Source organism: Odocoileus virginianus, chromosome 24 (assembly GCF_023699985.2).
Source record: "Odocoileus virginianus isolate 20LAN1187 ecotype Illinois chromosome 24, Ovbor_1.2, whole genome shotgun sequence".
NCBI lineage: Eukaryota > Metazoa > Chordata > Mammalia > Artiodactyla > Cervidae > Odocoileus > Odocoileus virginianus.
The window spans coordinates 1,623,813-1,651,657 of NC_069697.1; the positions used below are offsets into that span (position 1 = coordinate 1,623,813).

Consider the following 27,845-nt stretch of genomic DNA (forward strand, 5'->3'; position numbering starts at 1 on the left):
TATTAAAAAAAGAAAAGAATATAGGAGTGGGTAGCCATTCCCATTAGAACCAAATGAATGAATCAGATTATTTCTCTCCATCCCTACTGCCATCTCTACAGTCCAAACCAGCATCATTTTTTCTTTGCAATAGTCTAACTCATTTCCTTTGTTCCTAGTCCCTCCCAATCTGTCATCTACACTGTAGCTTGTGTCATCAAGGAAAACTTAATTCTTTTTTTGTTATTAATTTATTTTTTATTGAAGGACAATTGCTTTACAGAATTTTGCTGTTTTCTGTCAAACCTAAACATGAATCAGCCATAGGTGTACATATGTCCCCTCCCTGTTGAATCTCCCTCTGCTCTCCCTCCCCATCCCATCCATCTACGTTGATAGCCCTGTTTGAGTTTCCTGAGACATACAGCAAATTCCCATTGGCTATCTATTTTACAAATGGTAATGTAAGTTTCCATACAGCTCACCTTCTCCTCCCCTCTCCCCATGTCCATAAGTCTATTCTCTATGTCTGATTCTCCATTGCTGCTCTGTAAGTAAATTCTTCAGTACCATTTTTCTAGATTCCATATATTTATATTAGAATATGATATTTATCTTTTTCTTTCTGACTCATTTCACTCTGTAGAATAGGTTCTAGGTTGATCCACCTCGTTAGAACTGACCCAAACGCATTCCTTTTTATGGCTGAGTAACATTCCATTGTGTATATGTACCACTACTTTTTTATCCATTCATCTGTTGATGGACATCTAAGTTGCTTCCATGTTCTAGCTATTGTAAAGAGTGCTGCAGTGAACAATGGGATACATGTGTCTCTTTCAGTTTTGGTTACCTCAGGGTATATGCCTAGGAGTGGGATTGCTGGGTTATATGGTGGTTTTATTCCTAGTTTTTAAGGAATCTCCATACCGTCTTCCATAGTGGCTGTATCAATTTATATTCCCACCAACAGTGTAAGAGGGTTCCCTTTTCTCCACACCCTCTCCAGCACTTATTGTTTGTAGACTTTTTGATGAGGGCCATTCTGACTGCTGTGAGGTGATATCTCATTGTGGTTTTGATTTGCATTTCTCTAATAATGAACAATGTTGAGCATCATTTCATGTGTTTGTTAGCCATCTGTATGTCTTCTTTGGAGAAATGTCTGTGTAGGTCTTCTTCCCACTTTCTGTCTTTGCCCCATTGTATATTCTTGCCTCCTTTGTCAAAAATAAGGTACCCATAAGTAGATGGGTTTATTTCTGGGCTTTCTATCTTGTTCCATTGATTGATATCTCTGTTTTGTGCAGTATCATACTGTCTTGATGACTGTGGCTTTGTAGAATAACCTGACCTCAGGAAGGTTGGTTCTTCCGGCTCTATTCTTCTTTCTCAAGACTGCTTTGGCTATTTAGGGTCTTTTGTGTTCCCTTATGAATTGTAAAATTTTTTGTTCTATGAAAAATGCCATTGGTAATTTGATATGAATTTCATTAAATCTGTAGATTGCATTTGGTAGTATAGTCATTTTCATAATATTGATTCTTCCTACCCAGCAACACAGAATATCTCTCCATCTGTTTATGTCATCTTTGATTTCTTTCATTACTGTCTTATAATTTTCTGTGTACAGTTCTTTTGTCTCCTTAAGTAAGTTTATTTCTAGATATTCTTTTTGTTGCAATGGTGAATGTGATTGATTCCTTAATTGCTCTTTTATTGATTTTTCATTTTTAATATATAGAAATGCAAGTGATTTTGTATCCTGCAAGTTTGCTAAATTCACTGATTAGCTCTAGTAATTTTCTGATACTATCTTTAGGGTTTTCTATGTACAGTATCATGTCATCTGCAAACAGTGAGAGCTTTACTTCTTCTTTTCCAACCTGGATTCCTTCTTCTCTGATTGCTACAGCTAGGACTTCCAGAACCATGTTGAATACTAGTGGCAAAAGCAGACACCCTTGTCTTGTTCCTTATCTTATGGGGAATGCTTTCAGTTTTTCACCATTGAGAATAATGTTTGCTATAGGCTTATCATATATGGCCTTTACTATGTTGAGGTAAGTTCCTTCTATGCCCATTTTTTGAAGAGTTTTAATCATAAATAGGTGCTAAATTTTGTCAAAGGCTTTTTCTGCATCTATTGAGATGATCATATGGTTTTTATTTTTCAATTTGTTAATATGGTATAGCACATTGATTGATTTCCATATATTGAAGAATCCTTGCATCCCTGGAATAAACACAACTTGATCACGTTGTATGAGCTCTTTGATGTGTTGCTGAATTCTGTTTGCTAAAATTTTGTTGAGAATTTTTGCATCTATGTTCATCAGTGATATTGGCCTGTAGTTTTCTTTTTTTGTGTTGTCTTTGTCTGATTTTTGCATCAGGGTGATGGTGGCCTCGTAGAATGAGTTTCAAAGTGTTTCTTCCTCTGCAATTTTTTGAAAGGGTTTTAGAAGGATAGGCATTAGCTCTTCTCTAAATGTTGGATAGAATTCTCCTGTGAAGCCATCTGGTCCTGGGCTTTTGTTTTTTGGGAGATTTTTGATCAATGCTTCAATTTCAGTGCTTATAATTGGGTTCACAATTTCTATTTCTTCCTGGTTCAGTCTTAGAAGATTGAACTTTTCTAAGAATCTGTCCATTTCTTCCAGGGTTTCTATTTTATTGCCATATAGTTGTTCATAATAGTGTCTTATAATCCTTTGTATTTCTGCATTGTCTGTTGTAACCTCTTCTTTTTCATTTCTAGTTTTGTTGATTTGATTCTTCTCTCTTTTTTTTCTTGATGAGTCTGGCTAAGGGTTTGTCAGTTTTGTTTCTCTTCTCAAAGAACCAGCTTTTAGTTTTATTAATCTTTACAATTGTTTCTTTCATTTCTTTTTCCTTTATTTCTGCTTGGATCTTTATGATTTCTTTCCTTCTACTTATTTTGTTTTTTTTTAAATTCTTCTTTTTCCAATTGCTTTAGGTGTAAAGTTAGGTTGTATTCGATGTTTTTCTTGTTTCTTGAGGTAGGATTGTATTGCTATAAACTTTCCTCTTAGAATTGCTTTTGCTGCATCCCATAGGTTTTGAGTTATTGTGTTTTCATTGTCATTTGTTTCTAGAAATTTTTTGATTTCCCTTTTGATTTCTTCAGTAACCTGTTTGTTATTTAGAAACATGTTGTTTAATATCCATGTTTTTGGGTTTCTCACAGTTTTTTCTTGTTATTGATATCTAGTCTCATAGCATTGTGGTCAGAGAACATGCTTGATACAATTTCAATTTTCTTAAATTTACTGAGGTTTGATTTGTGACCCAAGATGTGGTCTATGCTGGAGAATGTTTCATGTGCATTTGAGAAGAAGGTGTATTCTTCTGCATTTGGATGGAATGTCCTAAAGATATCAATAAGATCCATCTCATCTAATGTGTCATTTAAGACTTGTGTTTCCTTTTTAATTTTCTGTTTTGATGATCTGTCCATTGGTGTGAGTGGGATGTTAAAGTCTCCTACTCTCATTATGTTACTGTCAATTTCTCCTTTTATGTCTGTTTGTGTTTGTCTTATGTATTGAGGTGCTCCTATGTTGGGTGCCTGCTGCTGCTGCTGCTAAGTCACTTCAGTCGTGTCTGACTCTATGTGACCCCATAGACGGCAGCCCACCAGGCTCCGCCGTCCCTGGGATTCTCCAAGCAAGAACACTGGAGTGGGGTGCCTAGATATTTACAATTGTTATGTCTTCCTCTCGGACTGACCCCTTGATCATTATGTAGTGTCCTTCCTTACCTCTTGTATTCTTCTTTATTTTAAGGTCTATTTTGTCTGATATGAGGATTGCTGCTCTAGCTTTATTTTGCTTCCCATTTGCATGGAATATATTTTTCTATCCTCTCACTTTCAGTCTACATGTGTCTTGAGGTCTGAGGTGGGTTTTTGTAGACAGTATATATATATGGGTCTTGTTTTTGTATCCATTCAGCCAGTCTGTGTCTTTTGGTTGGAGCATTAATCCATTTACATTTATAGTAATTATTGATATGTATATATCAATAGATATATATACATATATATACATATAATATATACATATATATATATGTATGTATGTATATACATATACAAATGTTCCTATTGCCATTTTCTAATTGTTTGGAGTTGATTTTGTAGATCTTTTTTCTTCTGTTGTATTTCTTGACTATATAAGTCCATTTAACATTAGTTGTAAAGTGGTTTTGGTGGTACTGAACTCTCTTTACTTTTGCTTGTCTGAAAAGCTTTTTATTTCTCCATCACTTTTGAATGAGATCCTTGCTGGATACAGTGATGTTAGTTGTAGATTTTTCCATTTCAGTACTTTAAATATATCCTGCCATTCCCCTCTGGCCTGCAGAGTTTCTGCTGAAAGATCAGCTGTTAAGCGTATGGGGTTTCCCTTGTATGTTAGTTGTTGTTTCTCCCTTGCTGCTTTTAACATTCTTTCTTTGTGTTTAGTCTTTGTTAGTTTGATTGGTATGTGTCTTGGTGTGTTTCTCCTTGGGTTTATCCTGTATGGGACTCTTTGTGCCTCTTGGACTTGATGGAATATTTCCTTTTCCATGTTGGGGAAATTTTAAACTATAATGTCTTCAAAAAGTCTCTTATACCCTTTCTTTTTCTCTTCTTCTTCTTCTGGGAATCCTATAATTCAAATGTTGGTGTTTTTTATATGGTCCCAGAGGTGTCTGAGACTGTCCTCAGCTCTTTTCAATCTTTTAACCTTATTCTGCTCTTCAGAAGTTATTTCCACCATTTTATCTTCCAGTTCACTGATTTGTTCTTCTGCTTCAGATGTTCTGCTATTGATTCCTTCCAGAGTATTTTTAATTTCAGTAATTAAATGTTTGTGTCTGTATGCTTATTCTTTAATTATTCTAGATTTTTGTTAATTGATTCTTGCATTTTCTCCATTTTGTTTTCAAGGTTTTTGATCATCTTTACTATCATTTTTCTGAATTTTTTTTCAGGTAGTTTTCCTATTTCCTCTTCACTTTTGGACTTCTGTGTCTCTAGCTTGTTCCTTCATTTGTGCAGTATTTCTCTGCCTTTTTATTTATTTTATTTTTAAGTTATTGTGTTTGAGGTCTCCTTTTCCCAGGCTTCAAGGAAAGTTGAGTACTTTCCTTGAAGAAGGTTGAATTCTTTCTTCCTTTTGGTTTCTGCTCTCCTAAGGTCGGTCCAGTGGTTTGTGTGAGCTTCTTGTAAGGTGAGATTTGTGCTGAGTTTTTGTTTGTTTGTTTTTCCTCTGATGGGCACGGCTGAGTGAGGTGGTGCTCCTGTCTGCTGATTGTATTTGTGTTTTTGTTTTGTTTGTTGGTTGGATGGGGCATCCTGCACAGGGTGCTGCTGGTGGTTGGGTGATGCCAGGTCTTGTATTCAGGTGGATTCCTCTGTGTGAGTTCTCACTGTTCGATGCTCCCTCGGGCTAGTTCTCTGGTGGTCTAGGGTGTGGAGTCAGTGCGCCCCCTCCGGAGGCTCAGGGCTTGATCTCGCAGTGGGCAGTCGACTTTGTGCTTCCCTCCCTTCTCTGCAGCCGCCAGGACTGCGGCTGAGAACTTAATTCTGATTATGTCATTCTGTAGCTTAAAATCCTTGACTCTGCCTATGCCTGTAGCAGTAAATTAATCATCTACAATTTGGTTTACAAGTCCTTCTTTAATTTGAAGTTTTTCTTTACTTATCAGTATGCCTCTCTTCACTTTTCTAATTTTGTCTCTCTTGCGTCATCCTTGAGTGTGAAAGAGGACAAACAAGGATGGTTTTGAGGTATTGGACTTGGGCAGCTGGATGGAAATACTTCTGGAGGGCCAGGTGTGTGTGTGCATCTATGTGTATGAGAGAGAGAAGAGAGATGATTGGGAGTTTGGATTTTAGACATGTTAAGTTTGAGATGCTTGTTCAGTCTCCACATGGAGATGTCCAGTGGGCAGCTGGAAGTCTGGAATTATGGGGTAGGGCTTCAGCATCTATATAGTATTTATAACTATGAGACTTGCTGCTATCTCCAAGGGACTGAGTGTAGGCAGAGAAATGAGGTCTATGGTTTGAAACCTGAGAACTTCCAGCATTAAGAAGTGAGAGGAATGAGGGAGAGGATGAGGATGAATCAGCTGAGAGACTGAGAAGGAGTGATCAATCAGATAGAAGGAAAGTAAGATTGAAGTCAAGTGAAGAAAGCCTTTGAAAGAGGGGAGATGATCCACTGTGTCAAATGCTGCTGCTAAGCTAAGCATGTCGAAGACTGGGAGCGGATGGATTTGGCATCCTGGGGTCAGTAGTGATGTGTGATGAGAGCAGGTTTGGTGGAGCAGTGGGAATAAAAGCCTTGTGGTGGTGAATCCAAGAGACTAGAAACGGGGAGTATAAATGGGCAACCACCCTGACTGTGGCTTAGTCACTCAGTTGTGTCCAACTCTTGTGAGCCCATGGACTGAAGCCTGCCAGGCTCCTCTGTCCATAGGATTTTCCAGGCAAGAATACTGAAGTGGGTTGCCATTTCCTTCTCCAGGGGAACTTCCCTGGAGTCCAGGAGATACCTATTATCTCAGGCTTTTCAGGCTTTTTAATCTCAGGCTGCTTTTCATTTTGAGAGTGTTTTAGTCATATGTGAATTCTAACTATATAGAAGGAAAGTAAGGAAAGATGTTAATTCTAACTATATAGAAGTGAAGTTAGGTAAGATATGTTAATTCTAATTATATAGAAATTCTATGTTGATTCTAACAATATAGAAAACTTTCAAAGACTCTTGCTGGAAACCATAGCTGGAGGAACTGTAGTCAAGAAAGATTTTTTCTTAACCATAGGAAATGATACAGAGCTGATGAAAAGGATTCAGTATGAGAGCCTCAATTGGTGATACAGGACGTGAAGGGGAGAATTTTGAGAACAGTGTCTTTGAAAACGCAGGAAGGATAGACTATGGTTTGGCCTTGGACAGGAGCTCAGTCCTTTGCAATGGGTGTTCATTCTATTACATTACAGGAGGTCAGGCCATCCATTGTAATGGGAGGGAAGGCAAAATGCAGTTACATTTCTCACGTTGTATCTTGCTGTTGATTAGTTTGGTTCTCCACACTGTAAGCCTCTTAAGAGAAATGCTTTGTTTATTTTGTGGCAGAAATTTTTACTGTTCTATTTCTACTTTCTCATACAATGCCTGACACACAGCAGATATGTGATAAATGTTTAAATGAACAAATGAAGACACTATACTGAACATGGGTATGCTTCTCACTTAAATTGGATCATTTCCATCAAATCTTGACAACTAGATTGATTTAATTGTGCATCTCTTGTTTGGGCCTACAGATAGCTTGACTGACTGGTAGAGTTGACTGATAGGAATGGCCATGTTTCTACTAAAATCAATGATGTTTCTTAGGAGTAAAGTCAAAATGTCACCTTTTGCTGCTTTATTTTGCAATGATCCTGGTTATGGTTTGCGTATGAATTTACTATTTACTTCACCTTGAACCTTCTGAAAACTATCTATTCTCCTCAGTATCCACTTGGCACTTAGACTTTGCCATTCATTGGGCATGTATCCTTACCTGTTATTATAATCTAATTTACCTATGAATGGGAAGGCCTTTGAGAATGGGAATTCCACCTTTATTGCTTTTCGTTCTCAGTAATGCTTTGGATCTTCTCTAATTAGAGAACCTGTCTTCCTCATCACTAAGTTAAAAAGGCTTAGTCCAGGACGTGGTGCATAAAAGGTGCGTGGTGCATAAAAGGTGCCAAATAAATATTGAGTGAACAAATGCAGGCGTGAATGACTCTTGTCTGTGGTGTGTGCTGTCAGTGCACGGACCAGGTCTCCTTTTCTGCTTGGGGTGCTTATGCCTCAGCTCTCACTGTTCTGCTTCTCACAGCTCACATCTGAACTCTTCTCCTGAGGACTATCCTTGAGCCACTGGAACTATGTCCTCCAGATGCTCCAAAAACAAACTCCTGGAATTTAATGCTTTCCCCTTGGTAACCAGTATCCAATGACTGAGGAGCAGGAATATGGGAGCTCTCTTGCCTCAAGGCAGCACAAACTCGCCAGTGCAATTTACAAGCTAGGACTCCCTGTAGGATTAGACTGAGGCCAGGACTTCCCTTGAAATTGCACCCTTGCTTAACTTTTTATGCCTTCTTATATTGCTTCCCTGCTCCCTTGTAGGTTTCCTCTTGAGGACACTTCCTTAATAAATCACCTGTACACTCATGCTTTCCTTAGGATCTGCTTTTTGGGAATTCAAGGCCTTTCATGTTTATAAGCAGTTGATGTCAAGGGTAGGGGATCATAACCACTATCTCTCTGAGAGTGTTAGGTTCTGCTGTCGCAGATGGTGTCTCCTGACAGTTTGTGGTTTCATCCTCCTGCCAACCAAAACTGCAGGTGACTGTGAGCAACATTTGATATTTCATTTGACTGTCAAGTGAGAAGGCATTCCACAATTTCAGTAAATAATAGTTATTGAATCTGGTGAATATATTGTTGAATTACAGATCTTTCTAACAAAGTCAGAATGTATTTTTCTTGACATTTTGTTCTTTTTGATTACACACATCTCTGTTCTCTTTCCTGAAGCAAGGATAATAAAGAGTTAATTGTAAAATCAATTTTTATATGATTGAGTGCGGCGTTCTTTTGTCTTCCTGTTTGTGTATAAGTATCCATTTCCACATACAGAGTTATCTATTTACGTTTTCAGTGATTTGCAAAGATCCTTTATCTGTAAAATGGGATTGGAAGTAATGTGTTTTAGGACTGAAAAGCACTTAGCAACCAGCTAGTAGCCAATGCCTTCATTTTATAAAGGAGAACTTTTGAGACTGGAAGAGGTTAAGTAATTTGTTCAATATCACACAGCTTAGTTAGTGGCAGAGTAGGAATAAAACCCAACTCCTGGCCTGCGGGGCTCTCCACTGCTCCACAAAGCACATATTTCTTATTCACAGAATTGATATGAGGATTAGGGACCACATCTGTGAAAAATAGATTTAGCCTTTGGAAAGAAAGATGCTGGATAGCTTTATGAAAGCTTTAAGAAAACTAATCTCATTTTAACCTTTTCTGTACAGTTGTTAGTTTTGTTCAGTTTTATGTTATTTGCCTCAGGCTCCTTTTGGCCAAGGACTAGATAATACACAATGCTTGATTTGAAAATCAATATTAAGTATCTGGATTGTGTTAGAAATATGAATTATTTCAGCTGGTTTTGAAGCCGGGAGCAGTTGCCTTCCTCAAGACAGCCTTCCAGAATGGCAGTCATTTATGTACATGAAGAGTTCTCTATTCCTGCTTTGCATATTGAGAATAAGGACAGGTGGATAGTTGATTCCAAAGAAAAGTAAAAGCATAAATTAGTTTTTTGTTCAGCCTGGTAATACTTCCAAAGCTTGTTGCAGTATATCTTTAACAAACCATGAATTTTCTTTCCTGCGGAGTCACCACATCCTGCTTGCTTTCAACATAGTCAGGGAACCATTATACTAATCCACCATACCTTCCTATCTCTAGCAAGCACATGTAACTGTAACTTTGAATATTTATTTTGATGCAAGGTGTATAAATCTCTGTGTCAACTTGTAAAGCCAGGAAATTGTGACTTGCTCAACTTGGTTACTTTAATTGTTTAAGTTTGGTTCTTTCAGTTCCAGCGTGCTTTGATATATGAACAAGAATGCTGCTTAATTTTTGTAGTATTTGAAATTATTTGTGTAGATTCATACATGCAGGGAAGATAAAATTCGAGTATCAAAAGGCTAAAGTAACTTTTATATATATTTTAAATTAGGTACGCTTGTATGCAAGACCCGATGCTATCAGAAGAGGATCCGGGGACTATGCGCTCCATATAGCAAAGAGATTAATAGAATTTTATGAAGACTACTTTAAAGTGCCCTATTCCTTGCCAAAACTAGGTAAGAATTTTCTTGGTTATTGTGTTGGAAAGACTCCTTGGAAGTGAAATTTCTTACTCATGCGTGTATCTGAAACATCCAGAAATATAAAAATTCCAAGGGTTTTATTTTTAGAGAAGATGAGAACAGAAAATAGTTTCTTCTGAAGAGGTAAAATAAAATTTAGTGTTGCTCATAGGAATTAAGAAAGGCATTATGGAAGTTTCAGCTTCCAAAAGATAACCCAAATAGCTAATTTGTTGAATAAGTACTGTGGAGGGGTGCTTGCCAACATCTCATTTAATCCTTGTAACTGCTCTGTGGGTAGGTACTGTTAGAATTCTTTCCACATAAGGGAATTGAGACCTGGGAGTCTCAATTCACTCAGTCAATCAGAAAAGGAGTTGGGATTTCAAGCTAGGTCTTGATGATTCCCAGAACTATTCAATATTTTACACTAAGAAAGCACTCATTGATTGGTTTCTGTTTCCTAATCCTCAGATGTCAGACTTGAATTTACTGATTATCCCTTAGATTATTTTTGCTCAGTCAGTCATATTTTGAGTACACAGTTATAGTAAGTAGAATAAAAGCAAGAGATGAGGAAAATTGCAATGATGGAGATTGTATTCACTTGTGTTTCTTTTACAAAGAGAGTAAGTTCAATAATTATTTGTTATATGAATAAATGAATGAATTTTGTTGTCTTAATTTGAGAGAAACTGCTGCTTTTGCAGGGAGTGAGCTATGATGTTCCAGGAAGTTATAAAAGGGTGTGTGTGTGTGTGTGTGTGTGTGTATATATATATATGTATATCTCCTATATACATTAGAAATGCTGAAGTGATTTTTGCTTCTCAGAAAACCTGTTTTGAAATATTACATCATAACAGTTTGTTGTTCCTCAATCCTTCTTCCCCATCCACTATCCTTCTCAGGAACATTGTTAATCAACATCTACATAAGAGTTATCATTTACTGACAAAAATAAAGTACTTACCTGATCAAAAGTATTAACATTTGAACCACAAGTTCTTCTGTCTCTCTGGAGATGGGCCTATTTCACTCATGTGACTGCCTGCTGTGTAGGTTTAGTGGTCTCACCATCAGTGATTCAGAAAATAGAATGGTTGATGTTGTTGTCAATGGGTACAGTATACAGTTTCAACGAGTGGTGATACAAAATTCTGAGGTCTTTTGAAACATGTAAACTTAGAATTTCTGAGCTTTCCTTTCAAATTTCTAAACAAATTTTTATTCCAAATAAGATCTGTGTTTGGTTTTGTTCTGCCTTCGTTATTTCCCCCTCAGTATCAGCTTCCCTGTGAGGATCTGTTGTACTGAAATCTCCCTGGTAGGCACCCAAGGCAGAAAGGAAGACCTGACCCCATGTGCATGGGGCGACACTGCCCTTCTCCTCCAGGTGAAGCAGGCTGGGGACGTCCCAGCCGGACCCTGGTTAAAATTCACCGGTGCGTGTGCTGCACATTCAGCAAGAGAGATGAAACGTGGGTCTTTGTCCCCTTCAGACCGGTAATCAGTAGAGGAACTCAGTTTATAACTTCGGGGGGTTCCCTGTGACTGTCTGCTTGCAGCGGGAAGCATTTCTGTTCCTCTCTTTCACTCACAATTGAACTATGTGGGCTTTCATCCATAGAAAAGAGCTGTGTTCACTCTTAACTATTACTTGGTAAGTTACCTTATGGCATATATAATTGAATGATTTGACTTACCCCAGCGCACTCCTTTTGCTGTATCTAGGGGAATTTCCACAGCCCCTGCAGTTTGTACAATTTCTCCTGAAGCTTTACTTTTTTAATATACCTGTGGATATTTAGAGCTACATGTTAATAGATTTGTAAGTGTGCTTTCCAATACTCCCTACATAAAAATTCTGAAGCACAGAAGCATTTGGAGAAATCCTTACGTTTTATCCCCCTGGGGAAGGAAATGACAGCCCATTCTAGTCCTCTTGTCTGGAGCATTCCATGGGCAAAGGAGCCTGGCGGGCTGCAGTCCGCAGGGTCTCACAGCGTCGGACAGGACTGAAGCCACTTGGCAGCAGCAGCAGCATCGCGTATCAGATGAAGACAAGTGCCAATAAAAATGAGGCCAGAGGGCTTCCCTGGCAGTCCAGTGCTGGGAGCGCTTTGCAATGCAGGGGATATGGGTTTGGTCCCTGGTCTAGGAAGATCCCACATGCAAGTAAGCCGTGTGCCACCGCTCCTGAGTCTGCACTGCAGCGCCCTTGAGCCACGACCATGGAGACTAGAAGCCCAGGTGCCCCAGAGCTGGTGCCCCACAGCGAGAGGAGCCTCCGCAACCAGAAGCCTGTGCACGCGCCTAGGGTAGACCCTGCTGGCCACAGCTGGAGAAAATCCTGCACACAGCAGCAAAGACCCAGCCCAGGCAAACTGGACAACTAAAAAACAGATAGAATGTAGCGGTAGGAAGTGTGGGGAGCAGATGGGGCATGGAGAAAAGGCTGAAGTTTTCACTGGGAAGCTGACTTTGGAGCAGAGAACTTAAGGGAGTGAAGGGTAAGCCACGGGGATATCATGGAGCAAGGACTCTAGCCAGAAGGAGCACACTGCCCAGATTTTGAGATGGGGCTTTCATGTATTTGAGGAATAGCAAAGAGGCAAGTATGATTGGCTGCTGCTGCTAAGTCGCCTCAGTCGTGTCCGACTCTGTGAGACCCCATAGACGGCAGCCCACCAGGCTCCTCTGTCCACAGGATTCTCCAGGCAAGAACACTGGAGTGGGTTGCCATTCCCTTCTCCAAGTATGCCTGGAGGAGAGTGAATTAATGGGTTGAGAAATAGCGGATGAGGTCAAGGAGTGATGAGTGGGTGACATATCATGTAGGGCCAGCAGGCTGTGGTAAAGATTTTAGCTTTTTTTTTTTTTTAATAAGATGGAGATTTATAGTTCACTTTTGAGCAGAAGTATTATATTATCTGGTTTCTGTTATAAAAGTGTATTCACTAGGTTGAATACACTGTAGGGCAGTGGTTCTCCACTGAGGGTGATTTTGTCCCTCAGAGGCGCTTGGTAATATCTGAAGACCTGTTTGTTTCTCATAACTCAGGAGGGACTGGTGGAATATACCACTGACATTTAATGGGTAGCGACTAGCGGTGCTGCTCAATGTCCCACAGTGCCGTGACAGTCTCCCACAACCAAGAGTTATCTAGCCCAAAATATTAATGGTGCTGAAACGGAAAGACCTGTTGTAGGGAGAAAGGACAGAGACACGAAAACCAGTTGAGAGGCTATGGCAAAAGGCAGGCACAGTTTGATAGTTGCTTGGACTGGGATCTGAAGAGTGAGATAGTCAGAAGTGGCCCAGTTCTAGGCATATCTTGGAAGTAGAGACAGCAATGAGCCAAATGTGAGATCTGAGGGAAAGAGAGGTACTGTGAGTGATTCCAAGATTTTGTGACTTGTAACTGGAAGGATGGAATTGTCATTTACAGAAAAAGGATTGTGGAAAGAGATCATTTTAAACATTTAAGTGGCAGCTTGATGTCTCTAGGAAATTCAGGTAGACAGTTGAATTTATGAATATGGAAATTGGTTGAGGAATCCAGCTAAAGACACACATTTCCCAGTGTGTTATGATGGATAAAACCATGAGGCTGGATGGGGTCACCAAGGTTATGAGAGCAGGTAGAAAGAGAATAGGAACAAGAAAGGACTGAGCTGATGTTCAGAGGTTAGAGAGACTAGGAGCTAGAGAAGGGCTACGGGGAGGAAGCAACTGATTAAACCCTAAAGAAATGGGTATCTGAGATGTTTCCAGGTATCTAGTGAAGACAGATGAGGACTGAGAATTGATCATACACTGAGGCTACCATGTGAAAGGACCTAGTGACCTTGGCAGGAGTGTTTTTAGGTCAAGGGCCTGATGGGTGTGTTTAAGAGCAAATAGGGGTGCATTGGGGAGAGGATGCAGAAAATAGAGACTGTGGGTGCAGGTCACAGGCCAGCATTTCTGAAAATTCCCCATAGGAGAGGTCTAATTGACAAGGAGAAATATTTGTGTTTTAAAAATGCTCACCTCTTGACAAGCACTGTTTCTGTGAACTGATCACTTCCTTACCTCACATGTTGTTCCCGTCTCAAGCTACATCAAGGGGGACGGGAACTTGACTCTTTCTTTGATTTGCATTAGAAAACCTGGAGACCAAAAGTCTGTTCTATACATTTGTGTCTCTTTTTCTGTTTTGCATATAGGGTTATCATTACCATCTTTCTAAATTCCATATATATGTGTTAGAATGCTGTAATGTTCTTTATCTTTCTGGCTTACTTCACTCTGTATAATGGGCTCCAGTTTTCATCCATCTCATTAAAATTGATTCAAATGAATTCTTTTTAACGGCTGAGTCATATTCCATGGTGTATATGTACCACAGCTTCCTTATCCATTCGTCTGCTGATGGGCATCTAGGTTGCTTCCATGTCCTGGCTATTATAAACAGTGCTGCGATGAACATTGGGGTGCACGTGTCTCTTTCAGATCTGGTTTCCTTGGTGTGTATGCCCAGAAGTGGGATTGCTGGGTCTCTGTGGGAGAAGGTGAGGGTGGGATGTTTCGAGAGAACAGCATCGAAACATGTATATTATCTAGGGTGAAACAGATCACCAGCCCAGGCTGGATGCATGAGACAAGTGCTTGGGCCTGGTGCACTGGGAAGACCCAGAGGAATTGGGTGGAGAGGGAGGTGGGAGGGGGGATCGGGATGGGGAATACATGCAAATCCAGGGCTGATTCATGTCAATGTATGACAAAACCCACTACAATATTGAAAAGTAATTAGCCTCCAACTAATGGAAATAAATGGAAAAAATAAAAATATATAAAAAAAAGGAAAGAAAACCCAGAGAGGAAACACATGGATAAGAACACTCGCTACCAGCTGACCTAACTCTACTGAAGGTTTGCAGAGATGTGTGCAAATGTGAATGTCAGGGCGTTAGACATTGCAAAATCCCAAAACAAACCTTTAAAACCTAGTACTGAATCCTTCTTTTCTAAAAAATATCACTTTGCTGTTCTGTCATAAAGTCAGCAATGTCTTCTCTCTTCCCAAATTCTTGTTCATTTCTAATGCTGAACAGTTTACCTTTCTCTGCCATTGTACCAACTCATATTAGCTCATCTCTAAGGATTTAAGTTTCATTCCAAGTAGTTTCTCAGAGTAGTTCCCTAAGAGGAATTCTGATGCTTGCTGTTAGAACAAGATTGATCCTCCTTGTTGCATAACAATATTCCTGTAACATTTTAAAGCCCAAATAGGCAGCCAGTGTGTGCTGTGTAAGAGTTTGTTTTTTCTACTAGATAATTGAAACTATATTAGGCTTCTCTGCTGGTTCAGACAGTAAAGAATCTGCCTGCATTGCGGGAGACTTGGGTTCAATCCCTGGGTCAGAAAGATCCCTTGAAGAAGGGAATGGCTACCTGCTCCATATCCTTGCCTGCAGAATATTCTTATCCACGGAGAATGCCATGGACAGAGGAGCCTGGTATATTAGTCTAAGGAAACTTATACTAATACTATAATATTTGTATAAAGTTTGTGGAGATTTTCTCTTCATTACTGCTAAGTTGCAGTGTAAGGTATATAGTCTACTTGATACAGTAAAGCAAGCCTTTCTATAGCTCTGCACCCTATTTTCTCGAGAACTCTCTGAGGCATGGAGGTTTACTTTAAAAGATTGTTGTTGTAGACATATAAAGAATTAACTTCTCTCTCCTCCTATCTTCAAAACAGTTGAACATAACTACAAAAACAAATGGGCTTGTGTTTATTAAATGTGGGCCATTCTTAAAGGCTTTGTACCTTTTAACCTATTTAATCTTTACTACAGACTTTTGAAGCTTTTATTTTCCCACTTTCCAGGTGACAAAATTGAGGCACTGAGTGACTATGTTCTTGACTCACACAGCAGGAAATAGTGGATTTGTAATCCAAAACCATGTTTTTTAATTCCAGAATCTTAAGAATCTGGTGAAACAGATTCCAGAAATTTTGAGAATTAGGAAATTAAAATCTAAGTCACTTTAATAAACTAAGTAATTTGATTTCTAGAGGAATAATGGAATAGCTATTTTTGTCAATTTCATGTTGATGTTAAAAAGTGATATGTGGTTCTTATAGAAAAGTTGTTTAAAAAAGAGGCGTGACTTACAGTTTCATTATCAGAAGATGTGTATTTTAAATGTTTTTTTCATGATGGACTTTTAAAAATCAATTAGATGGCAGATAAAGTGACTCAGATTTCTATTGGAATATTTTGTTATTTATCCTATTAAATTTCCATTAATTATGGAAGTAGTTTTCAGTTTTCTTTGCTGTTACTGTATAGTTTGTAAATCAGTAAGTTCTATAAAGGAGTTTGCTTGATTACTTCTTTTGAGGACAACATGCTTTTATGAAGAATATATTACTTTCCTGGCATACTGCTATACTTGTAGAAGAAGCATAGTTATTTTGTAAGAAGAATTTCTGGCTTCAGGGAGGTTGTGATTTTATTAAGGAGAGAATATAATATTTATAGGAATTATTTGATTAGAGACTCACACTATATGGAATATAATTAAGCTCCAAAATTTTGTAGGGTAAAAATGTAGTACCATGCAGTTAAGGCTGTGGGATCATTGCAATACTGTAGGCATAGAATGCACATAAAAAGAAACCTCATCTTTACTTGAGTCCTGAAAAAAGAAACAACTTTAATCGGAGGTGGAGAAGAAAGGGGAGAAGTAATTTTGAGCACTGTGTGGTAGGGAAAGCCATGAAGTCTGTTTTTCTATAATGGAATAGATAAGCTATGGGATAACTTGATTATTGAACTTCATGAATAAGAAAGTTTGACTTTAATGATTGAGTTTTGTTTAAGATATAACAGATACATCCATTTCTTTATTGTGGTGTTGATGATGGAGGTGGTGGTGATGGTGATGAGGATGAGGATTGTGCTATTTGTGAGTAGTAAAGCTTTGGAGTTTTTTCCTTCATAAAATATTTATGTTGACTGCTATAGATTTCACTTTCTGTGATTATATATCTTTTTTCTTTAAGTAGTGGGTACATTTCAGGTGATAATCATTTAATACTATTCTCATTTTAATTATATCGATACATCTCATACTTGAGTTATCATTAGAGATATAATTTTTAAAATTATGCCTTTTCTTATCTTCTTTTTGATTAGGTAAATATTGAGTAGTATATATATGTTTCATAGATAGCCTCAAGTAGTACTACTTTTTAAAATAAAATGTCTAGAAGCTCTTTTTTCGTTTATATTTATTTTTAATGGGAGGATAGTTGCTTTATAATGTATTGGTTTCCGCTGTACCACAATGTGAATCAGCTGGAAGTGTACACATATCCCCTCCCTCACGAGCCTCCCTCCCTCCCACCCTGCATCCACCCCTCACCCCTCACCCCTCCCCTCTCCCACCCCCAACCCACCCCTCTAAGTCATCACAGAACACCCAGGTGAGCTCTCTGTGTGGTCCAGTAACTTCCCACTATTATGCACATGGTCTTTATATAGTCTGATCTAATTGCATATAATGTCTGTTCACTCCCAAAATGTTTTCTTCAATCAGAATTCCTAAAAATATTTGAATATACACTGGAGCTATTTAATGATAAGGTTTCTGGATGGAAACAAACATGAAGGTCTCTCTGTGGATTAACATTACTAGTGCAGTTTTTAGGGAATCAGATGAGACAGTTCTTTACCTTCTAGTTTACTAAGTGCTATAGAGAAGTAAGTTTCTTCAAATGACTATCCTTTTCCTTCCTCTTAGGAATCAAATAAATATGGTCTCCCATTTATGAAGGTAATTTATTTCTGAGAAACCCTTCACATGGTGATTTTCTCATCAACCCAAAGAGCAGTTATCATGCCTTTTAATGGAAAATAGTTTTTACATGTTGCTAACCTTCATTCTGACAACCATTCGTGCTGAAACAACACCAAACCCTATTAAAATGGACACAGTTACTTCAATATTTAACAATTATTTTAACACAGTTTAACAAGGCATTTTCCCCTTCATTAATTATTCTATAATATGGCCATTTAACTGTCCTTGTTAAGCTGTTTTGCAGCTATTACATGCTGTACACTTCTAAGATTGTACTAGCACACAAAACATATATACGATGCTCAGTGTTTATGATATTCAATTACTAATGCAAAATAGAAATAAACAAACCAATGAAAACAATGCTGGGAATAGTGGGAATGATGCATGAGATTGTTACTGCTATAAACTAGCAAACTGCAAGGGCGCTGGATGGACAATTTAATGCAACACAAACCAGCTATAGAACTGAATTAACTAATTAATTCAACAAGCATTTATTGAGTAGTTACTATGTGTATTGTACTCAGCAATGGATTTTAAATGGCCTCTTTCGCTAGAAGCTTACAGTCTAGTGGAAGAGAAGTTTTTCATGATTTAGTTAGTTTGCCAATATTGTGACATGTTCAATTTGTTTACCACCCACCTCCCTCCTTCTCTAGTTTTAAAAATTTCAGAGCTTCCCAATTTTGGATTTATTCCTAAGTATAAATTTTCACTAATTTAATTAGGGTTTTTGTGAAAGATTTTTTATCCTGAAAACAAATGCAAGTTTAGAAAGTCTTTAACTTAATCAGGACTTAGTTACAGAGGCCTGCGAAACATTGTTTTACATGTTACAGCATAGGTATTTGGCCCTTTCAGTTATGCTCTTAAACTAGGAAATAACTTTCAAAAAATTATTTATTTATTTGTGACTGCTCTGGGTCTTTGCTGTGTCAGGGCTCTCTTTGCCATGAGCAAGGGCTGTTCTTCATTGTGATATAAGGTTTAAGGTTTAGTTGCTCAGTCATGTCCGACTCTTGTGACCCCATGGCTACAGCCCACCAGGCTCCTCCGTCCCTGGGATTCTCCAGGCAAGAACACTGGAGTGGGCTGCCATTGCCCCCTCCGTCATTGGGATGTAAGGGCTTCTCATTGTGGCAGCTTCTCTTGCTGCAGAGTGCAGACTCTAAGCAAGCAGGCTTCAGTAGTTGGGGTGCACAAGTTTAGTTGTCTCATGGCATGTGAGGTCTTCCTGGACCAAGGATTAAACTGCATTGCAAGGTGGATTCTTAACCATGGACCACCAGAGAGGTCCCAGGAAATAACTTCTTTCAGCATTTTCTTGTGTCATTCATCATTGCCCGAGCCTTGTGCCATATGGTCTGCTTTCTTTCCTGGTAATGTGGGTGGTGTCAGTCCTGCCCTGGGCCCCTTCTCCTTTGGTGCACCTGGCCCCATCCTCTCTCTGTTGCTCAAGGACATCCCTTCAGTAGTTCTGTCTCCTTCCTGTATCTTCAGTTCTCCCGCTTTACTGGGTCTTTCCCATCAGCATTAAAAACTTGATTCTCTTTGTCTCAGCCTAACCACACACGTCCATACTCACTGCAGTTGCTATGCCATTTCTCTCCATTATTTTACAGCTAAACTGCTTGAAAGAGTTGTCCGTCTGTACTGACTCCTATCTCTTGCTTTCTCTCGTCTCTTGAGTGCACTCTGCATCTGGCTTTTGCCCCCAACACTGTATTAAAACTGCCCTTGTGAAGTTCAATAATGCTTCCACATTGCTAAATCCAATGGGCAATTCTCAGTCTTCATCTTGAGCTGTCAACTGTATCAACACAGTTGCTGTCTCAAAATCCTTGAAACACATTTTTCATTTGTCTTTCAAGGCAATGCATTTTCCTGTTTGAGGTGTTTGTTTGTTGTCACCGGACATTCTTTCAAAGTCTAATTTTTTCTCTTCTTACCCTCTCTAGCTGCTCAATACTGGAGTGCCCAGGACTCCGGTTTTGCCTCTCTTCTCTTTGATACCTGCCTTGGTGGTGACTTCATCCAGCCTCATGGCTTAAATGCCATCTGCTGATACTGGATTCCCAAATTTATATTTCCAGCCTGGTTCTTGCTCCTCAACTCCAAACTTGTACATCCTACTGGCTATTTGATATCTACATTTGGATGTCTAATGAATATCTCAAATTAATATGCTCAAATGTATCTTCAGATCCTAAACCACAATCTTCTTCCCTTCATAATCTTCCCCATCTCAGTAAAGGAGAGCTTCGTCCCTTCAAAAGTTGTTCAGATTAAAAAAAAAAAATCCTTGTATTTACAGTCTTTTTCTTGCATGTTACACATCTAAGTCATCAACAAATTCTTTTGACTCCACAATCAAAAAGCGTTTGGAGTCTGATCACTTCACATTTCCATAGGTGCTATTCTCATTCTTGCCTAGCTCGACAGTTCAACCTCACTGAACTGTGAAGTTAAAGTGGTCTGAGAAAATGAGATGCCTGAGTTTACCCAGTTTGGGGGAAGGATATTGAACTTAGCTGGTGATGTTGCATTCCTGCTCAAACATTCCAATGGACTCCTATTAAACTATCATATATTAACACGTTTGTGGACTCTAGAAAAATGGTATAGATGAACCTAGGTCCACCGCAGAAATGGAGGTGTAGCTGGAACTGTAGAAATGCTGATGTAGAGATGTAGGCATGTGGACCCGTGGGGGAAGGGGAGGGCTGGGGTGCAGTGGGGGATTAGATTTTACATAAATACACTACCATGTGTGAGATAGGTGGCTGGTGGGGACCTGTGGTGTGTCATGGGGAGCCCAGCTCGGTGCCCTGTGATTACCTAGTGGGGTGGGAGGCCCATGACGGAGGGGATGTGTGTACACATACACCCGATTCACCTCATTGTACAGCAGAACCTGACGAAGCAATTGTGTGGTGGTTAAGTCACTCAGTCGTGTCCGACTCTTGCGACCCCATGGACCGTAGCCTGCCAGGCTCCTCTGTCCATGGGATTCTCCAGGCAAGAATCAATTATACTCCATTTAAAAAATGATATCTTAAAAAATAGTAAAGTAATGGAATCCCGAATTCTTCCCTGGGCCTGCAAGACCCTTGAGGATCTGGCCCCTCCAGCTTTATCGCTGCCTCTCTCTTGCTCAGTGTCTCTGCCCCAGCTGCAGTGCCATCCTTGCCTTTTCTCCAACATACCAAGTGTGCTCTAGCCTGGGGCATTCACACTCATTCTTCCAGCAGCCCAGAACAGACATGTACATGGCTGAAATATCAGCATTTCCAGTGAAGTCTTCTTTGATCCTGCTGCTAAATCACAGCCATGCTGATCACTCCCCATGTCTTTTTGCTGGTTTACTTTTCTCCATAGCACTTACAATTACTTCCCCAACATGTGTTTATTTTTCTTTTGTTATTTGTCTCCAAGCTACCTCTCCTCCTTGGCCACATGTTAATGTTCTGTGACAGTAGACATTGTGGTCTCTGTCTGCTGCTCTGTTCTCTCTGCCTAGAACAGTGGTTGACCCAAGGTAAATGATCAATAAACTACTGTTGAATGAATGAGTAATCTCCAACTTCTTCCTCTGTAAACCGTCTTCACCACATTAGAAAGCAAAAAGAGACAAATCTTTGACTACTTTGTAAATGAATAAAATATGATTTTTTAAAAATAAACAAAGAAATAGTGATGATGTGGTCTTCCCAGGTAGCTCAGTGATAAAGAATCTGCCTCCCAATACAGAGACATGGGTTTGACCTCTGAGCTGGGAAGATCCTCTGGAGAAGGAAGTGGCAGCCCACTCCAGTATTCTTGCTTGCAAAATCCTGTGAACAGGGGACACTAGCAGGCTATAGTCTGTGGAGTTGCAAACGAGTCAGACATGACTTAGCGACCAAACAACAACAACAACAACATTTAAACTACCAAGGAACGCTTCTTAGTGTTTGTTTTTTGGCCTATATGGATGAAAGAGGTGAAAGATGAATTAGTTGTGGTTGAGCCACTGTCTCATTAGGGTTTATGTATTGGAAATTGTTGGTGAAAAATGGGTGAGTTGATAACCAGAAGAAGTATTGAGTTTTTGGTTCATTATCTTGGCAGTTCTAGACTGAGGCTATTTGCAGCTGGGATGATTTTGCAACCTGAAAATGAAAGAAGCATCCTGTCTATTGAGTCTTTTTCTCCTTGTTGTTCTTTGAAATGAAAACAACATTGTTTCATGTATTTGATGACATTGTTGAATATCTGTTGTATACTAGACACTGTTCTGCTAGATACTGAAGAATATACAGGTCATCACAGAGGCAGCAGTCCCCATCCTCGTTCAGCTTATATTTTAATAGGGGAGAGAAACAAGCAAACAATAGACTATATGATGTTAGAAAGTAGTAACTACTTTAGAGACTGTAATGTCAAGAAGTAAGTGTCGGAAATGTTGCTTGGGGGAGGGTTGCAGTTTTAAACAGGGTGGATGGTCAGGGAATGCCTTGCTGAAATGGTGACACTTGATTCACAGTCCTAAAGAGTGTGCAAGCTCTAAGGAAGAGGTGATCTGAGTTGTTGAAGAACCAGTGTGCCTGATGCAGAATGAGTGAGACTGTCAGGGGAGATGAAGTCTGAGAGGTAGCTGGGCCAGGTGGTGAAGTCCTGTTGGTTAGCCATTGAATGACATGCATTTTTATTTTGAGCAAAGGCAATTCTTTAGAGGCCCAGGCTACCATAACAAACTATCGTAAACTGGGTGGCTTACACAACAGAGACTTATTTTCTCATAGTTCTGCAGGCTGGAAATCTGAGATCAGGGTGCTGTTGTGATTGAGTTTCGCTGAGAGCTGTCTTCCTGGTTTGCAGGTGCCTGCCTGCTTTCTGTGTCTTCACGTGGCACAAGTGTGTGCTGAGTTGCTTAGTCTTGTCCAACTCTTTGCGACCCTATGGACCATAGCCCACCAGGCTTCTCTGTCCATGGGGTTCTCCAGGCAAGCATACTGGAGTAGGTTGACATGCCCTCCTCCAGAGCCTCTTCCAGACCCAGGGATCGGATCCACATCTCCTGCAACTCCTGCATTGCAGGTGGATTCTTTACTGCTGAGCCACTGGGTGAGTCGTTTCACTTGTCAGAGAGAGACAAAGCAAGCTCTGGTGATTATTCTGATGAGAATACTAGTCCCATCATGAGGACCCTTTCCTTTAACCTTCTAAGCCTGATGACCTTCCTCCAGAAGGCTCCATCTCCAAATACCATCACATAGGGAGCTAGGACTTCAGTATCTGAATTTTGACGGATATAATTCAGTCCACAGAAGACATGATCTGCTGTAATTTACATTTTAAGGGCTCACACTGACCGGCTGTCTCATGAGGAGTAGATTGGTGGGAGGAGGGGAGCCACGCATCAAGCAGAGAGAAGTGGTTATATTAATCCAAGAAATGATACTATATTGAACCAGAGTCATAGAAGTGAAGGTGGTGAGGTTTGGGCAGATTCTGAATATTTTGGGGGCAACCGAGTTTATTACTTTATGATAGGCTTTCAAGTAAAGCTTTGATGTCAGTTCCTCCCAACTGCAGTTTAGAAAATTATGACAAGGTTGAAAAACTAAGAGTTTTCTCTCATCCCAGCCAGCTCCAAAGTGGCTTACTCTTTCTGTGTATCTACAATGAAAGGGAACAGTCTTTTTTGTGACTCCTTCACTTTTTCTTGGTCATTTGCAATTAAATAGCAAGATAAATAGTTTGTATTTTCTGTGATTTCTAGATGGAACAGCTGTATTTAGAATGAAATAATGGTTGTAATAATCCTCTTCTGAGAGTGAGTTGCTTCCTTCACTGGCTATTGGTCAACCTGGAATTAATTATAGCCAAGTTGCAATCCAAAGCCCTAAAGAACGGGAGGAGCATTTCATTAAAGTCTAGGCTGGGAATTGCTGCCTATTCCTGGGGATGCACTGCCAGTCAGGCAATTTTAAAAGAAAGGTGACAATCACTGTAAACTTGAGAGCTAAAATAGCTTAGCTATTTAAATCAGAAGGTTTTCCCAAATAGCTTCATTTCATGAAGCTGAGACTGAGGGATAGTTATGTAAATTAGGGTTAAGTATCTAAAAGTCAATTAAGGCACAAGGCTGTGAGGAAAGAGAGTCAAAATGTTTTTTTTTTTTCCCTTTGTCCCTGTGTAATTGTGACAGTGTTCTTTATCTAACTCAGAACTTTTCACGTTTCCACTTTAAAGATTTGCAGTGATTATTTATTGATTTATTATTGTTTCTAAGGTTTAGGCGTTCTAAGTGATAATCGTAATTAGGGCATCCCTTTGCCTTTAAGGTCTTTTGATCTTATCAGATAAGAAAATGTAGTAAACCTCTGTGTATGTGTGAGTGTGTGTTGGTTGCTCAGACGTGTCTGACTCTATGACCCCGTGGACTGTAGCCCTCTAGGCTCCTCCATCCATGGAGTTCTCCAGGCAGGAATCCTGGAGTGGGTAGCCAGTTCCTTCTCAAGGGAATCTTCCCCGATTAAACCTGGGGGTCTCCTGCATTGCAGGCAGATTCCTTACCATCTCAGCCACCAGGGAAGCCTAAAACCATTGAATATCTACTTACAGTTTTGTAGGGTGAGACGCAGATGTGCTGTTGTAAACTGAGTGAGGCATACATATTTTTTTTACTCTCTTTTTCAAATATAGGATATGGATCCTCAGTAAACTATACAAAATTAAACTTTGCTGAATATGGAGAGATTATTACAAGCAAAAAATGTTAGAAAAAATTTTAGCTAACATAAAAGTGATATAATCATTTGAGAATGAAGTGTTACCATAAAATCAGCTATTTTTACAGTTTTAACTATGACTTTATCTACTGTGACACTACAGGGATCTAGGATTGAGACTAAAACTTTTTGAAAGATTTCAAATGAAAAATGGACTACTGGTCCATCTTTTAGCTTAAAATTTTCATTCCTGCTTTTGAGAATTTTGATACCTCTGCTATGGGCTTTGAAATGTAAAACAGACTGAAGTGTGAAACAAACCTTAGCCTGTAAGGGAGGTTGCAATATACAAGCAGAGCAAATCTAATGTGGTTGTTGTAAATGAAGCCTTTAGGGCATTTCTTAAGCTTTTAAAGGGTAATTTTGAAAGAGAGGGTGGGTCTCAAATGCCATTTTTTCAGTTGGAAGAATTTTAATGCTTTATAACTTACATTTATTCATTATTGGCTTTATTTTTTTCCTTATGTGTTTTACCTTCATATGGGAAATAATTCATGAATGACCCAGAATGTGTCTCCAATAATATAAAATAGACTGGTTTTTAGCTTTTAAATTGTTTAGCAATTCTTTTTATTTTGCAGACTGAAAAATATTCACTAAACTGTAAAATAATTGGTAAGTTGATAATGTTTGTGATCATTTAGCATTTAAGTACATTGAGATATAGCCTGTCAATTTTTATTAATATTAATAAAGTCATGTTATGAAACTTGATGAGCTAAATTTCTCTAGTGGACAAAACCAGTACTCCATGTCTGTAGCAGAAATGTGGGTATACCTCAAATCATAATTTCTTAAATCTATTGCTATCAAGTAAATTGTATCTCCCCCAAATTCATATGTTGAAGATTTAATTTTCCTTGTGAGTATATCTGGGGATGGGAGATAACTAAGAGGTAACTGAGGGTAAATGAGGTCATAAGGGTAGCATCCTAATCCGTTAGATCTGGTGGTTCTGTCAAAAGAGGAAATGAATGAGATCTCTATCTTTCACATGAGGACACAGCAAAAAGATGGCTTTCTACAAGGGGAGAAGAAAGAGAGCTCTCTCTAGAACATAACGCTGCTAGCAAACTGAACTCAGATTTCTAGGTTCCAGAACTGTGAGAAAATGAATCTTTGTTTAAGTCACCCAGTAGGAGAAGGAGAACGTCAGGGCTGTATATTGTCACCCTGCTTATTTAACTTATATGCAGAGTACAGCATGTGAAATGCTGGGCTGGAAGAAACACAAACTGGAATCAAGATTGCCGGGAGAGATATCAATAACCTCAGATATGCAGATGACACCACCCTTACGGCAGAAAGTGAAGAAGAATTAAACAGCCTCTTGATGAACATGAAAGAGGAGAGTCAAAAAGTTGGCTTAAAGATCAACATTCAGAAAACTAAGATCATGGCATCTGGTCCCATTACTGCATGGCAAGTAGATGGGGAAACAGTGGAAACAGTGTCAGACTTTATTTCTTTGGGCTCCAAAATCACCGCAGATGGTGATTGCAGCCATGAAATTAAAAGACACTTACTCCTTAAGAGGAAAGTTATGACCAACTTAGACAGCATATTAAAAAGCAGAGACAGTACTTTGCCAACAAAGGTCCATCTAGTCAAAGCTATGGTTTTTCCAGTAGTCATGTATGGATGTGAGAGTTGGACTGTGAAGAAAGCTGAGTGCCAAAGAATTGATGCTTTTGAACTGTGGTGTTGGAGAAGACTCTTGAGAGTCCCTTGGACTGCAAGGAGATCCAATCAGTCCATCCTAAAGGAGATCAGTCCTGGGTGTTCACTGGAAGGACTGATGTTGAAGCTGAAACTCCAATCCTTTGGCCACCTGATGTGAAGAGCTGACTCTTTTGATAAGACCCTGATTCTGGGAAAGCTTGAAGGCAGAAGGAGAAGGGGACAAGAGAGGATGAGATAGTTGGATGGCATCACCGACTCAATGGACATGGGTTTGGGTGGACTTCGGGAGTTGGTGATGGACAGGAAGGCCTGGCATGCTGCAGTCCATGGGGTTGCAAAGAGTTGGACACAACTGAGCAACTGAACCGAACTGAACTGAAGTCACCCAGTCAATGATGTTTTGTTATTGCAGCCCAAGCCATCTAATACTTCCATGCATGAGCATGGGCTTGAGTCATTTACAAGACTGCTTAGATTGTGGTGGGTATGACAGTGAGGACATGGCCAGAATAAAGATGTGAAACCACTTGAATTATGCTGGTCTTCCTATTACAATTCTAGTGTGCTTAAATTATTTTGATCATTTAAGAAGTTATTGCTTTAAGTTTTAAAATATCTGTTACTTTGCCCCACCTCTCCCTCTCATCTGTAATGAAAAAAAGCCTGTGATTAGAAAGAATTTTAATCATGTAAAGAAGTCTCCATAGTCAATATCATAGTGATCAGCAAACTTTCTCTATAAGGGCTCAGATACAAAGTATTTTCAGCTTTGTGAACCATGTTATCTTAGTTGCAACTTTTCAACTTTGTCATTATAGTAAGAAAAAAGCAAACATAGACAACATATCAATGAATAAACATGGCTGTGTTTAATAAAATATTATGACAAAGATCCATATAGTCAGAGCTATGGTTTTTCCGGTAGTCATGTATGGATGTGAGAGTTGAACCTTAAAGAAGCCAGTGAATTGTTGACTTTGGTGTGGTGCTGGAGAAGACTCTTTTGAGAGTCCCTTGGACCGCAAGGGGATCAAACCAGTCAATCCTAAAGGAGATCAACCCTGAATATTCAGTGAGATGTTGAGTGACCTGAGGACTGATGCTGAAGCTGGAGTTCCAGTAGTTTAGTAACCTGATACGAAGAGCCCACTTATTGGAAAAAACCCTATGCTAGGAAAGTTTGAAGGCAAAAGGAGAAGGGAGTGGCAGAGGATGAGATGGTTAGATAACATCACCAGGCCAACAGATATGAGTTTGTGCAAACTGCAGGAGATAGTGAAGGAGGGGAGCCCGGCGTGCCTAGTCCATGAGATTGCAGAGTCGGACTTGACTGAGCAACTACACAACAGCGACATGTCTGGCCAGGTTTGGCCCATAGGCTGCAGTTTGCTGAATCCTACATTACTCGATAACCTCTTTGTTCAATAGTATAAAAATTACAAATCCCTCAAACCGGTGAATCCTCATTAGGGGTTTGTTTTTTCTACATTTTTAAAAATAAATTCTTAAGAATTAAGCTGATTTTAATTCAGATGACCATTATAACTAACACTGTGGGCAAGAATCCCTTAGAAGAAATGGA

The 27,845-nt window shown here is 39.3% G+C and overlaps 1 protein-coding gene across 3 annotated transcripts in view; it reads left to right on the forward strand.

Moving 5' to 3' along the window:
- TRHDE (thyrotropin releasing hormone degrading enzyme) overlaps window positions 1–27,845 on the forward strand; it is a 409,604-nt gene that overhangs the window by 107,217 nt on the left and 274,542 nt on the right. For all 3 annotated transcript variants that reach the window (XM_070454203.1, XM_070454204.1, XM_070454205.1), the window contains exon 3: window positions 9,805–9,931. In XM_070454203.1, coding sequence (XP_070310304.1) covers window positions 9,805–9,931 — 127 coding nt within the window. The remainder of the gene's footprint in view (window positions 1–9,804; window positions 9,932–27,845) is intronic.